This window comes from Danio aesculapii, chromosome 11 (assembly GCF_903798145.1).
Source record: "Danio aesculapii chromosome 11, fDanAes4.1, whole genome shotgun sequence".
NCBI lineage: Eukaryota > Metazoa > Chordata > Actinopteri > Cypriniformes > Danionidae > Danio > Danio aesculapii.
Genome location: NC_079445.1, coordinates 34,859,343 through 34,875,147, shown reverse-complemented (window position 1 = coordinate 34,875,147; position 15,805 = coordinate 34,859,343). Strand labels below are relative to the sequence as shown.

General features: G+C 34.2%; 1 protein-coding gene across 1 annotated transcript in view; it reads left to right on the top strand.

The window, feature by feature from the left end:
* pik3ca (phosphatidylinositol-4,5-bisphosphate 3-kinase, catalytic subunit alpha) overlaps positions 1–15,805 on the top strand; it is a 34,891-nt gene that overhangs the window by 8,801 nt on the left and 10,285 nt on the right. Inside the window, exons 5-11 of the mRNA XM_056468095.1 lie at position 2,170; positions 3,349–3,599; positions 7,642–7,887; positions 9,392–9,477; positions 10,808–10,913; positions 12,613–12,765; positions 13,052–13,186. Of these exons, the coding sequence (XP_056324070.1) occupies position 2,170; positions 3,349–3,599; positions 7,642–7,887; positions 9,392–9,477; positions 10,808–10,913; positions 12,613–12,765; positions 13,052–13,186 (978 nt within the window). The remainder of the gene's footprint in view (positions 1–2,169; positions 2,171–3,348; positions 3,600–7,641; positions 7,888–9,391; positions 9,478–10,807; positions 10,914–12,612; positions 12,766–13,051; positions 13,187–15,805) is intronic.

Here is a 15,805-nt window from a genome sequence, read left to right as displayed (position 1 = left end):
AAGGATTTTCTTTTTCAGAGCAAACTATACCTACTAAAGTGTCATTTAAACAGTAGTTTATATATAATATTGTTTTAAAGGTGTTGCATGTAAGTTTTTTTTAATATATATTTTTGCAGATATTTAAGAAACATGCTAAGTGAACGTTCTTGTTTATCTGAAAAATAATGCTGAAGTCAGATATTATGCTTTGAAAATGTGTATTACTTGCAGGAACGCTATCTTTGTTTTGATTTTTTTAACTGTCCAATGGCACTTTATCCAATTATATTTCAGCACCACGATGCCTTGTTGGAAAACAGTGTATTTTATTCATTCATTCAGATGGGCTCTTAAAGAATGCGCCCGCAACCCAAATGCAACCTCCAGTGGACAGTAGCAGACTCCGAAATAAGACGCAGATTCAGAGTTCCACATGAGGTCATTAATTAGCAAATAATATAAATATTATGAACGTAAACATTAGGTGAGCAGGTTGCATTGTAAACCCGCTAGTGATCAGATTTGCAGTGATAAGCAATTTGGCTGTTGGCTGTACCAGACGAAACACCAGAGAAATTTAAATACAGCCATTCAGAAGCACAGAATATGCACTCACTCATGAAATGGTAAGGTTTATAATCTAGTTAATAAATATTAAACCTCTTTAACATTATTAAATGTAGATGCTGAATCACTGATATGTGTTGGTTTGCACTATTTTTACAGTTCTAATGTTCAATTTAAAACAGTTAATGTTATTTTCAAGATCTGAGGTGAACTATTTGTTGCTGCTTTCCGTAGTATGGCAATAAATGTCATGTAAAATGGCATTCAAACTCACATTATTAGCATTTAACACTGAATAAAGCACATGAGGTGAGCCTGAGGTGATCATTGTCATTTTTCTGTTGTTTATAATAGAATAATAATATAATAGAAGCCATTTCTAATATATCAATTCGAGTTGTTGGTTGAAACAAAAACTCCTTTTATTATGAGGGAATATTTCTTATATCGTGTGATGTTGCTTTTATTTAGAACACTTGCTCCTGTTGGTTTTCAATCCGTTCAACCTTACAGGTGTCAAACTTACATACTGCACCTTTAAATTGATTTATTTATATTTAATAAGGACTATATTAAAATAATTCAGTTGAGCGTGAGTCTAAATAACAATGAATTTTTTGGACATTTAATGCTCATTTAAGTTACTTCAAACATTACACTTTTACTTCCAATTATTTAATGTTTTATTTATATACAAAATCACTTTTGTCATTTTTTCATGTTATTGTTGACCCATCTACAGTAATCAGTGTATTTGTTTTTGCTAGTAATTTTGTTTTATACCTGTCAGTATTTGTGCTTCAAATTCAGATATATTTTAAGTTGTTTTAAACAATATATTTCAGTAAATCAGTTCAAAATATGAATAAACTATTTTTCTGGCATTATTTTTTAGATATTTTAATGAAGGTCTCCAATTTCCAGTGCTTTAAAATGTTAAGGGCGTCACACACCGGATGCACCGCTCAGCACTGCGACACGGCGCACACTTGACAGTTGAAAGTATCGCACACCAGACGTGCGCATTCGCATGATATTTAAAATGAAACTAATCAGATGGCGCTCTGTGGTGCGGAAGAAATATGAACAGTGTCCTGAGTGGTGGCTGGGCGCTGCGGACAGCCGCCAACTTGCGGCGCGGGTGTGTGTACCCTGATAAAAACCTATTTTTAGAATTCTAAAATTAGTGGTGAGGTGCGTTGCCGAGCGGCGCTTCTGGTGTGCGATCTGCTTTAGAGTAATATATTACCCACATTTTGGCAGTTAATTATTATAATCTAGCACTACAATAAGAGAAAATCAAGGTAATTTTCTGTAGTTTCAAATTACATTTTTTTTATTGTCATATTTGCTGAAAATTATTATTTGATTATTTTATATAAATTATTTTATATAAATCCAATAAAATAATTTTTTAATGTAGAAGATGCAAGTTATTTCTATCAAGTATGTTCATGCTTTAAAGGGATAGTTCACACATAAATGAAAATGTACTCGTCCTTAATCTAATCCTGATTGAGCGTCTTTATTCTGTTGAACACAAAAGAAAATATTTTAAGGAAAGCTGAAATCCTGTAACCATTAATTTCTATAGATAGAAAAACAAACACTATGAATTAGGGTTGCACGATACTGGAATTCGGTACCAATGGATACTGAAATTTTTTAAAGTGTCCATTTCCTGCTGACATTTGAGCGCTACTGAGTATGTTCTTAAACAGCGCTGATTTGCCATTGTGTTCAAATACTCAACAGAAATGACTGTGATTGGCCGTGAAGGTCATAAGTGTAACCACAGATACAGGAACACTGGAACGTTTTAAAGCTGTGATTCATCAGTGGACGTTTAAAAAATTTCAGTATCGATTTGTACCGAATTCCAGTATCATGACAACACTACTACGGATGTCAATGGGTTGGTTCCCCCCCAAAAATGAAAATTCCGTGATCATTTCCAATCCCTCTGACTTGTTCCAAAACCATTGAGTTTCTTCTTTCTGTTGGACACAAAAGAAGCTGCTTTGAAGAATGTTGGAAACCTGTAACCATTGACCTTAATAGTATTTGTTTTTCCCACTATGCAAGTCAATGGTTACAGGTTTTCATCTTTCTTCAAAGTCTATTTTTTTTGTTCAACAGAATAAAGAAACTCAAACAGGTTTGACTCAAGTGAAGGACGAGTAAATAAAGACAGGATTTTTAGTTTTGTGTGAACTACCCCATTAACTTTACCACACAAGCCTCATGCTAGCACAGTATCAAAGATATACTTTCTGAATTGTGTGATATTTGCATGTTTTAATCATGTATGGATGGTTCTCCCTGTTAGGCCTTTGTGTTTTTCCTAACAAATTCTGACAGACAAGTCAACATTATTGGCTGACTATTGATTTGAGACTGAGAATAACCTGGAATGTTTCTTTATGTCTACTAGGCCGAAGCCTGTAGTAATCTTCCTAGATTTGAGTCACTCCAGGAAGTCTTGTATTTGCACTAATGTTGTTTTCGTTCTTATGTGAATGGGCCTGTGTTGTAATAGTAGTAGTCGTCACGAAGCATATGATGTTTGTTTTGATGCTTTTGCCCACTTTCTCCTCTTAGCCCGGAGGAACGCAAGCACAACAACTCCATTACATTCACTCCCTGACAGCTTCATTCAGCTGCGTTCAATATCCAGTGCTTTTTTTAACACAGTCAGTTGCCATGTGGGATTAATTGTCTGTTCTCACATGCTTGATGCCTGAAGGAGTCGATCCAATAGAGCTGTTTGTGTTAACACTTCTCACTTTGTTGTGCTAGGTCAAATCATTGTGGTCATCTGGGTGATCGTCTCGCCCAACAACGACAAGCAGAAGTACACACTAAAGATCAATCATGACTGCGTACCTGAGCAGGTGATCGCCGAAGCCATCAGGAAGAAAACCAGAAGCATGCTGCTGTCCGCCGAGCAGCTAAAGATGTGCGTTCAGGAATATCAGGGCAAATACATCCTGAAGGTCTGCGGCTGTGACGAGTATCTTTTGGAAAAGTACCCCATCAGTCAGTACAAGGTACATTTAGGCCCTTTTTATCATCACTAAAGTGCTAGGTTTTGTTCTGTTCATTCTGATTATAGGTTGTACCAGGTCAAAGTGGCATTGTTGAGAGTAAACAAACTCATAAAGGTTATATGATTTAGTTCAGTACTCATGCTAAATAGGCTACCAGTAGGCCTAAAAAGAGATTAAAAGGTTATGGCTCTTTTAACTACCTTGTGTTTTTTATTAATATTTATTTTATTATTGTTTTATTTAAACCTTTTATTTTGCCAGGAAAACCTCGAGATTTGTAATCTCTTTTTCAAGAATATACTGCACAAACAAACCGTAATAAACACTAAAATATATCAATGCAAAACCATAACATATCCAATAGATACAGTAGTAAATGTAAATCATAAGATTATGTAATGGTTTAAGATAAATATAAAATATCCTACAATTAACAGAGCAAGTACATTAGCGTTTGCAACTAAAAGATGCTAAATGTAAATCGTGTAATACATTTTAAAATCTTCCTAAGGGGACTAGTGATTGAAGTTTGATTTTCCTTTTGAAGAGTATTCCATGCACAAGGAGCTGCATATGAGAATGCAGCTTTACCAAATTCAACCAAGTTTTGTGTGAAAGCTCTTTATAAATTTAGCATTTTAAATTGATAGTTTGTTTTTTAGTTTCCCTCACTCCACAACAAACCATTTCAGTTTAAAGTGGAAGTGAAGCAGTCAGTGAAGTCTATTTTTTTTTTTAAGTTTTTTTTTAAACGTTTTTTTTTTAAAGTTTTTGTAATTTTATTAAATGGTCCACTTAAATCTAATTATATTAAACAAATATGATTAATGTCACCATTTTTACAAAAAAGGCATTCTTTACTATAGTTTTTAAAACAAGGTTGCCACCAGAATATCGCTGTGCCTGATGTCACAGGGTTGGTTGTGTTCCCTGAGGTAAACCGATACAGTGGAAGTAATTGACTGACCACAAAGACTGGACAGTAGGGATGTAACGATTCAACTAACTCACGATTCGATACGATTCATGATACTAATTTCACGATTCACGATCTAGTCACAATTTTTTTTAACAAAATTATTTGAGACAAATTTAAGATGAACAGGAGTCCTTTAATTTTTTTAAATCAAATTCTGCTCAATTGTTTTTTTTACAAAATTAAATCTTTTTAAAGTAAATAACACTAACTAAAGAAGACTTTAATATAAACAATCCTAAACTTTAACTGTGCAGCTAAATTACAGATTTAAAATGAATTCCAAATCAAAATGAACAATACAAATTAAAGAAAGCTCTTTAATACAAACAAACTAAAACTATGACTGTGCTGGGATTTGACTTTCTTTTAAAATAATTATCAGAATATCTATGTTTTCTGGTATAAGCTGAGATCTCTGCACATTTATAATGTCACCTGCCGATGAAAAAACTTTTACTGGGGATTGAGATGGCTGGTGTGGAGAGGAAAGCCTTTCCTAAACCACAGAGCAGTGTGTACAGAGGTGGTCAATAGGCCCTCTGCTCAAGGGGACTGGCCACTGGCATAAAATACTGATTATAATATATGACATAATAAGCAAATAATTAAAATTGGCAAAAGCTAAATTGAAAAAGAGAGGGTAAAAAGGAGCAATCTAATACCTGCTGTGGTGTTTACCATACAGAGTTGTATGGTAAACACCACAGCAACTTCAAAAAAGTTGGCAAGAGGGTGTTATTATGTTGAGGAATAGAGTGGAGGAACTATGACGTCAATTTGTGTGCCAAAACCCGGAAGCGAGTTAGCATTTTAGCAGTTCCAGATCCCTCGTCCCAAAGTCAAAAGACGGTTGCTATTAAGTTGCTAAATGGCACTGCAGGCGGTGTCGGAGACATTATACATCATCAAGCTGAACTGGTCTGGAACGCAGCTCACTTGCGTTGGGCATTTGGATTTGTCTGTTATTTAAGTATTTTCATGAAGAGTATTTTATAGTTTGTAGTATTTTTCTAATTGGGAATTCATATTGTGTGTAAATAATGCCTTCACTTGTAAAGACTGTCAAGACAGATTCATTTGCAGATTCTTTTTTTAATTAACGATATTACGGGGATACTGCTTACCAGTGCAGCCTGTCTCTTTCCTGCTCAAAATCTAATAAGATTCAATGGTGAGTTTCATTTCACTTGATTTTCTTTTAGTAAGTTAAGTGCCATCTAAGATCAGAGAGTGATTTAGCATTTTCACTCGGCACTTCGCAGTGAAAATCACTTGGGTATGCATTCCAAAAACATCTTGGAAAAAATGGTTCTGATAAGCAGTCCCAGTGTGCACAAACCTTAAGAGTATTCATGTCACAAACCGAAATTGAGGCGATCACTATAAACAACCATTATGATCAGTGGTGTAAAGTAACAAATTACAAATACTCAAATTACTGTAACTGAGTAGTTTTTCTCAGATATTGTAATTTACTTAAAATGTGTACTTTCCCTTAAGTAAATTTTTAGTGCTGCATCTGTACTTTTACTCCACTTCTTTCCTTCAACCTGCAGTCACTTTATTTTTTCTTGTCTATGGGGATTAGAGAAATCAGTCCTGTGATTCCTGTCCAATCAAATTGCACATAGAAGGTAAATCGCATCATATGAAACCTCAAGACATGGGCAATTTACAATTGCAGCAAACTGTTTGGAAGCATTAAAAGTGTCCAAGAAGATGTCCAAAATCTTTACACGCACTGACCCAGAGACTGTTTAGATGCATGTGATGATGAGAAGATGACGGATGTTTGCTGTATGATGACCAAAATGGCCTTAAACACCCAGCAGGCACAAGACGTCAACATGGCATCAGATTGACATTGTACCCCAATGTCGTGGGGACGTTGCATTTTGTTTGGAAATGAAAATCGAACAGAACTTAACGTCAGGCTGATGTCAATGTTTAACGTCCAACCTAAAATCAACCAAATATCAATATCTCATGATGTTACAGCTTGATGTTGTGTGGACGTTACCACTATGATGTCTATCAGACATTGGATTTTGGTTGCCATTCCTGACGAATAAATGTCAGTATTTGATGTCAATATGACGTTGGCTCAACGTTGGATTTGGTCACTTTCCAACACAACCTAAAATTAACCAAATATCAACATCGTTTAATGTGGTTATTGGACATCAAAATAACGTTGTCCTTAAACGGTGGCTAGACATTGAATTTTGGTCACCTGACATAACCCAAATCTGACCCAGTATTAACGTCTTATGATGTGTGCCTGCTGGGCAATAACTAAATGCACTACAGAATCTTACGTTTACACACATCCACAAATTACATGTAAATGCATCAGCTTTTCACAGCGTAATACTACTTTTGAAAGGTCTACTTTTTACCCATACTTTGAGTAATATTTAAAACAGATACTTTTACTCACACTGCATTTTTAGGCAAGTAATAGTACTTTTACCGAAGTATGATTTTTCAGTACTCTTTCCACCACTGATTATGATAAACATCAAGCCTAAACAAACTTATTTAAAGTGTTTCATTCAGCTGAAATCCAAACATATTTGTGCATATTTTGAATCGAAATGTATTATATAAATGACTTTTAGAGCATATGTCAGAGAATATTTCAGATCATTATTAATTGAGGCTTACATTCAGGAAAACATGGTCATTTTTAGTTCAAATGCTGCTTTTGTTTATCTTCAGTAGCGATTTATGCTTTTTACCTTGGGCTTTGATTAATTAGCCATCTGAGGTTTCTAGTTGTTTCAAATTTTAAGTTTTTGGCAGCAATTCTGTTTTTGTTCCAGGCTTTCATTATCCCAAAAAAAACAGCCAGTACACCAAATCCAAATGAGTAGTTTCAGTGACCGGCTGGATTTCTAGTTTATATCATCCCGACAAAACAGTACGACAAGAATTGCTGCACAGGACACTAAAAATACCTCATGTGCATGTTTAGATGACTAAAGGGCTCCTGAGATGTGCTGATTATGTGGCTTTATGTATGAAAATCTCCCTCTATTTCTGTCCTTCTCTTTCCCTCAGTATGTACGGAGTTGCATTATGCTGGGTCGCTTGCCAAACCTCATGCTTATGTCCAAGGACAGTCTTTACTCTCAGCTGCCGATGGACAACTTCACCATGCCCTCCTATGCCCGCCGAATTTCCACCGCAACGCCTTACATGAACGGAGAGGCCTCCACCAAATCTCTTTGGACCATTAACAGCACCCTTAGGATACGGGTCCTCTGCGCAACATACGTTAATGTGAACATTCGGGACATTGACAAGGTGCTTGCTTGAAGTTGTTTTTGTTGTACACAATGCATGGGAAGTAGGCCTGCACGATTAACAATTATTTAATTTAATTATTTAAAAAGCAATTATTTCTATGCGCTTTTAAATATTTTAACAACAAACATATAGTTTTTGAAAGTTCTGACAGATAGGCTTTTCATGATATCTATTTTTTTGGACGATATAGGGTTGTTATGATACTGGAATTGGGTACCAATCGGTACAAAATAAAAAAATTTAAATTTCCCGCAAGCATTTAAGCTCTGTTGACCACATTATTAAATACAGACGAGTTGCCATTGTGTTCACGTGCTCAACAGAAACGACTGTGATTGGCTGTGAAGGTCACCAGTTCACCAAACTTACCGCTGTCTACTGAATGTAAACACAGATACAGGGAAACTGAAGCATTTCAAAGTCACGACGATCAGCTGATGAATCGCAGTTTTAAAACACTCCAGTGTCCCTGTATCTGTGGTTAAAGTCAGTAAATAGCGGTGAGTTCGGTGAACTGATGACCTTCATGGCCAATCACAGTAATTGTTGGGCTGTTTTATGACATTAACGTTTTTAAAATTTTTGTATCGATTGGTACCGAATTCCAGTATCGTGACAACACTAGTACGATATGTTGCATCATAATTGCATCATAATAGTATAAATGATATTACTTGTCATTTTAAGACCATTTTATGCCACTCATCATTATATAATGCCAGAATGACAATATAATATCATCACAATGCAAGTACACTCTTCCAAAGAACACATCATATTTTATTTTTAAGAATATTTTATTTAATTGGAGTCATATAAACAATTTAATACGTAGGCATTGGAATTTGAATGTGAAAACGCATATCCTTAGCTAAACTGTTGCTAGAATTGGTTTTTATATTGCAATTTATATTGCATCACCAAAAACGGTTGAGTTCATTTTCTATGTGTTGTATGATCAGTCGATATATTGATTATTGTGACAGACCTACTGATATTTTGTAAGCACATTATCCTGAACAATCTGAAAAATGTAACACAATGTAAATGTAAAGGTTTTATATATCGAAGATTTTATATATATAATTAATTCAATTGAATTTAAAATACTGTAGTTGTTTACTTAATATGTCATGACAATTGAGAACTTCATTGGAAAAAATGGCTGCAATGTCTAAGAGGTTTTAAATAGTAGCATAGTGTAGCGTACTTAGTGATTATTCTTGGTCTTTCTTTGGTGCTGTTAAAACCACCATGTCAAAACTGTATTTTTTATGAAATGTAGTATATTTGCAATTTTGATCAGATAAATCGCAATTCGATCTTTTTATCTCAAAATCATACAGCCCTAATTGGAAGTGTTTTGTAAGATTGTGCAGAGTAAAAGAACAGGAAGCTGTTGTGTGTTGCTTTTCATTATTGTTGCGTGACCTTTCTGGCATAGGGTTTTTTTCTGATCTAAGAGGCTTTGCGCCTCATTGCTTGTCACCTTTTATTTCAGATTTACGTGCGGACAGGGATCTACCATGGTGGAGAACAGTTGTGTGATAATGTCAACACGCAGCGTGTCCCGTGTTCAAATCCGAGGTAACTGTACAAACACTACAGTCAAATCATTGCTGAATGATTGTGAATGTGTCTACAAAAACATTAATGCCCGTTTCTGCCATGGAAAAAATTATAATTGTGAATTTTTATATAATTTTTGACTTCAGATCTTATTTTATTTCTCAAAACTGCATGTTTTCTCCACTCTGTTCCCAAAACCTTAAAGTTTGAGTTTAAAGTTGACTGTTTGCAGTTCTGGCTTTTTTTTTTCTAAGCATTTTAAATTGATATCTTGTCAATATGACTGCTCAGATCTGAGTTTATATATCTTCCCCATTCCAAGAGCCTAATTTTATGGCTAAAATGTCTTTCTGGATTAAAAAATTTCTATTTTGTTTCGTAAATGTTTTGGTACATTCAGTTTAGTATTAATACAGGGTGTCTGTGGGGTCTTAAAATGTCTTAAATGTCAAAAATGACTTTTTTTTAGGCCTTAAGGCCATCTAAAGAAAAAGCATTTAACAAAGTTACATTTATTAACTACATGTTTTTTAAATGCATGCATATAACTAAAGTTTGCTTGTTTTACACATAATGTAAAATATTTGGCTGAGAAAGAACAATTCGATTTTTTTGGAGGGGATAATTAAAAATGTTTTCCACTGGCCATTAGACACAATGCTTACTGTTTTGCCCTGTTTGAAATTGAATTTATAATGGCCTTAAAAAGTCTTAAAAAGTCTTACATTTTACTTGGGGAAACATGCAGAAACCCAATAATATTAGCACACAATATCTTCTTGCACTCAAGAATGGAAAACTACGTTCACAATATGCAAATGTGCAATATATAACTAGCAAATCTGAGAATAAATTGCAATATATAAACTTTTATATCATCAGAATTGTGGGGCAAAATATCAGAATTATTTTATTTATTATTCTGAATTACTTTGTTTTTTTTATTCTGTAGATGAGCTCTGTGGATGATTTGGTTTTATTAAAAAATGCGCTTCCATTTGTCTTTTGTAATGGAGTAAAATCACACAGATGTTTTAAATGTCAGAGGAGGCACTTTATCTTATGCAACCTTTTTGACATGAAATGTCATTTTTCTTGTTAATCGCCGTCACATATAAACACCTCACCCTTTCTTTTTTTCACTTCTAAAGGCCAATGTGTCGCAGAAGTAAATAGATTGACTTCAACTTTGTAGCCACATGACAATTAGTCCGTTTATTCTCTTGTTTTCTAGCGATTGCTTTTTAGTTGGCCAATAATGGTAACATTTGATTGTTTCACTGCATTTAGATTTTTTTAAAGTGTAGACGTTTTAAGTGGAACATTATGTGCTGATATGTGTCTTCAGGTGGAACGAGTGGTTGACTTATGACATGTACATTCCTGACATCCCCCGGGCGGCTCGTCTCTGTCTCTCCATCTGTTCTGTGAAAGGAAGGAAGGGGGCAAAAGAGGTGATAACTTGCTTTTCTCATTTACACAGACATCTCATAAAACCTTGCTAGTTGTGCATCCATGTGAACGTCTTTTCTGATCATTTTGGCTGTGTTAATGCGAACAACAGCATGGCATTTGGCAGAGAGCTGTATTAAAATTTATTGAAATTTTAATATTTCATCTTCATTTTATTTCAAAAACAGCAACACTCAGGACTTTCAGAAAAAATGAAACCCGTTAAAACAGCAATGTTTCATCCCGGTGCACTCTAAGCTGAAAGTCATACATTCATTGTTAACATGATTTGATTGAGTATTTTTTCATGCTAGGAGCAAATAAACACTTATTTTTCTGTTTTCTGCTTTTTTAGCTCTCTTGGCTAAAGTAATAATTTAAATTATGTAATTTTGAGTAGATTGATATGAATGTCAGGGGTTGTTTTACATGCACGGTTTATACTTACACATTTGAATGCGAGAGAATTTTTATTATTATTTATTTTCACAGAAAGTAATTCTGATCTTGTTAAAATCAAACAAATATTATAATATGATATTTTTGCAGTGAGTTGTTGTTTTTTTTACGCAGACATTATTGCCATCTATTAAGCTTTTTGCAACTTTACAGTTGAAGCACACTTATTAAGCACAATTTTTTAATGTAAATACAAGCTGAAATTTAAACAGGGTTTTAATATATTTTAGGACTAGATTTGATTTAAGTGATTTTTACCAGATGTCGTATTGGACATACAAGAATAACGCATGGTTTTTTTGCTTAAAGCTGAAGACACCACTCAATGTTTGTTCTGCACAATTCCTCTTACTTTAAAACACATTCTACTGGACTGTCCTGCTTTTAATGACTGCAGAAGGCTTTTTTAATGAAATGAACCAGGGGCTGCACGATATTGGAAAAACTCTAACAGTGCGATTTTATTATTTTTTTATTTTTTATTCTGTGACATATATATTGCGATATGTTTACAATTTCACTAGATAAGTTTAATGTCTATTCAGAAAGAATTGATCATTTTAGATCTAGTGGGATAATTCTGTAAGGGAGTGCATAAAATATAATAAACAATCTAAAAGCATAGATAAATTCAATAATGAAATAGATCCAAATTAAATAAACAGCGTTTTATTGTTTTCTGAGGAGTGGAACTGTTTTCAGATATACAGTAATTGAATAATCAAATGTAAAATTATACTGTATAGTCTTCGTTTTTTAAACAATTCAATAAAATTAATCGTTAATTTGTCAAAGATACAAACAGTACAATGTCTTATGCCGGAATGCTTTTAACACCATCACACAGTCACAGGCTCAAAAAAAACACCTGCGATATGATAAATTATAGTTCAGACTCAATATTGCGCATACTCACGATTTGACTATTGCGAATGATCACGTTGCGATATCGATGCTAAAACGATATATTGTGCAGCCCTAAAATTAACTCTCCTTTCTTAAGGAGATATTCAGCAAAGTGTCAACAGGAAAAATGAATCTTTATCATGTATTAACATTAAAAATCATATCTAATTTATATATTAATTTGTTTGTTGTTTTTAATTGTATATTTATTAATGAAATGCTCTTGCCATGAGAATAGCCTTTGTTGCTGACATGGCATTAAAAAAAAATCATCATTATCCTCAGTGTTTTAGTGGCATTGAGATATGAAATGAAGCATTGCTTGATCTGCTACAGGAGCATTGTCCACTGGCCTGGGGAAACGTCAATCTGTTTGACTACACACACACTCTGGTCTCAGGAAAGATGGCACTGAATCTGTGGCCCGTACCACACGGCCTAGAAGACCTGCTTAACCCCATCGGTGTCACAGGCTCCAACCCTAACAAGGTTTCTGCTCTTACATAATCTCTTTTCAGCACTGAGCCACTTTAATAAGCTTTAATAGGATTTCTCTGTGTTGTTTAATCTGAGGTGACATAGTTAATGAAGAAGGCTCTTTATTTAGTATGCAGTTTCTTGTTTTTTGTTTTCGTTATCAGATGAAATTGTACATTTTTAAGACAACTTTATTGTAGTAACCAAAACTGAATGTTTGATTGATGCTAAATATGCATTAGTTTTTAATAAAATGTTGTTTAGTTTTTTTTGTATCTAAATGCTGCTTTTGTTTCAGGAAACCCCATGTTTAGAGCTGGAGTTTGACTATTTCAGCTCACCTGTTAAGTTCCCTGACATGGCTACAATTGAGGATCACGCTAACTGGATAATATCCAGAGAGATGGGATACAATTACTGCCAGTCTGGACAGGTGAGCTTACAGACACACATCCTACTTAATTAATTATAGCGACACACTTCTCGATGCTATTAATACTCTTTACAAGCCTGAGCAGCATCAGAAACATCTCTGCTATTGTCTGTAGTCACCTCGGGAGTTTCTCATTGTTTACAGTTACTGAAAAGCGCATGGTTCGCTCTTTTATTTAATTTTATTTTAGATATTAGTAGTGACTATATACGATATGAGCAGATGCCTGTTTACTCTCAAAACATTGTTGCTGATTCATCTTAGAGCCTTTGAAGTATATCAGTGCTTGTTAAAATGACTTCTTTGGAAGCAAACGCATTTTTACAACATCAGAGGTTTCGGAAAGATTATTACTCAACCTTATATTTAAATATTTAAACTGCGATTGAGGTTTATTTACTTTAAAAGTACACTGTTAGTCAAGAGGATGATTGATTAACACCTCTTAATGTTTTAGTGTACCGCCCATGGTACACTGAGTGCTTAGTTACAGGAATACTCCTTTGAAAGGAGGTTTCTTTTAAAGAAAAAAAAGAGGAAGATACAGTGAAACATAAAATAAAACATTTTTGCTGGCTTCTATGATGAAGGGAATGCGTAAAATCTAGGGATGCTCCAAACAGGATTTTTGCAGCTGATACTGAGTACCGATTCCTTGTCATGGTGATCGGCCGATACAGAGTACGGATTCTGATGCTTCAAGCTTTATATAACTATGCCATTGCATAAGCACATTTTTCCTCTAAGTATTAGATCTCGCCCTACCTAAGTGAATAAATTAAGGATGTTGCATGCATGTAATGGTCGGAAGCAGCTTTACAAAAAATAATGAAGATAGAAAAAAAAAATAGTAAGAAAAATGACTAACAATGCAATTTGGAAACATTGCTCATGTGCTGTAGCACTGCTAATGTATAACCCGGACATTACACGTCCATCTTCTTCTGCTTGTAAACCCGTAAACAAACATTTGAGATTGGTTTATGAGATCAGCCAGATCAGCGAGTACTGATCGAGTCGTGACGTGATTATCGGCCGATACCGATCTCTGGCCGACTGATCGGAGCATCCCTATTAAAAACTGTGAATTGTGTTAATTATGAAATAAAGTGGGCAAAAGCAAACTAAAAAAGTCAACTACTACTATATTTATAAATGTTTAACATTAAAATATGAATAATTATGATAATTTCTAATTTAAATTATGAAAGAACATTGCTTTAATACATTTATTTTTATTGTTTATTTAAAATAAGTTAATACAAATACCTTGAATTCTTTACATGTGAGTTAACAGATTTTTAAGGCATTTACAAAAAAGTATATACAGTGGTCCCTTATTATTCGCTGGAGTTACGTTCTAAAAATAACCTGCAATAGGTGAAATCCGTAGTAGTCCGCTTTAGTTTTTACAATTATTATAGATGTTTTATGGCTGTAAAACTCATCACTACACACTTTATACACTTCTCAGACAGGCATTAACACTTTCACACGTTTCTCTCTTGTGTAAACACTCTCGAAGATCAAACCTTTGTAGCAAATCAAGTCCAGTATTATAGAATAAAACCAAAGATCAAAATCATTTGATCTTCATTTATTTATTCTGTACAGCCACATAACTTCTACCTTCCTTTAGCATGTCTAGAAGTTTTTTTGTGCGATGGTTAGCATCTTCCTCTGCCTTTCGGGTGCTACTGCAGGTGCTATTGACGGTGCAGAACGTTTCGTCGTCATTTTGGGGAGAAAACTTGCAAACATACAGAACAGCACTTCAGATTCACACAGCTAGCTCAAAGATTTATTGTAAATTTGGCAAGCTGAACGCATTCTGTACTGAACAGGAGACACAGCACGGAGGACATTGTATTAATATTTTGTAAAGATTTACTTTTATTTTGGGTGTGATTAATTATGATTAATTGTTTGACAGCAGTTAAAAATAAATTTTTGTAATACGGTGGCCCCTTCCCATAATGTTTCGTTGATTTTTTAGATAATTTTGACATGCTTTTTTTCTACAGCGCATTGTGTTCTGTGTCCTGACTCGCTGTATATATTACATGTATTATTATTATTTTTAATTTAATGTAAATAAATTTTACTTGTATATTTTTGTATTTTATGTACAGTATGTGTGTGTATTTATACATATGTACATATACACAGTACACGTTATACACGTATATTAACAAATAATACACAACTAAATATTACTAAATATGAATATTTCTAATTATATAGTTTTTGTCTTAGTGAATTCCATCTCTCAAGTGTTCATTAACAAAGACTATACAATACACAAGACATGTCACTTATATAGTTTTGAATGGGCAAAAGTGACAATATGGCGAATGAAGCCCCGCCTTCTAGTACAGGAGCCAATCATTGATTGCTATAGACTAACCATTATTTGGGTGAGGGGCTCGGACCAGACGTTAGTTTCTTCAAATTTAGAAATGAAAAAGCACTTAGAAATGAAACTAAGGACACAGTTGTTGTTTAATTTGATTAATTTCTAATGATTCCATACTGCCCAATAGGCATTTCAAAGACGACCACGGAGTGAAATGACTTGCCTTAAAGTGGCTTTGTTATTGATTAGTTTTTTTGTGAATT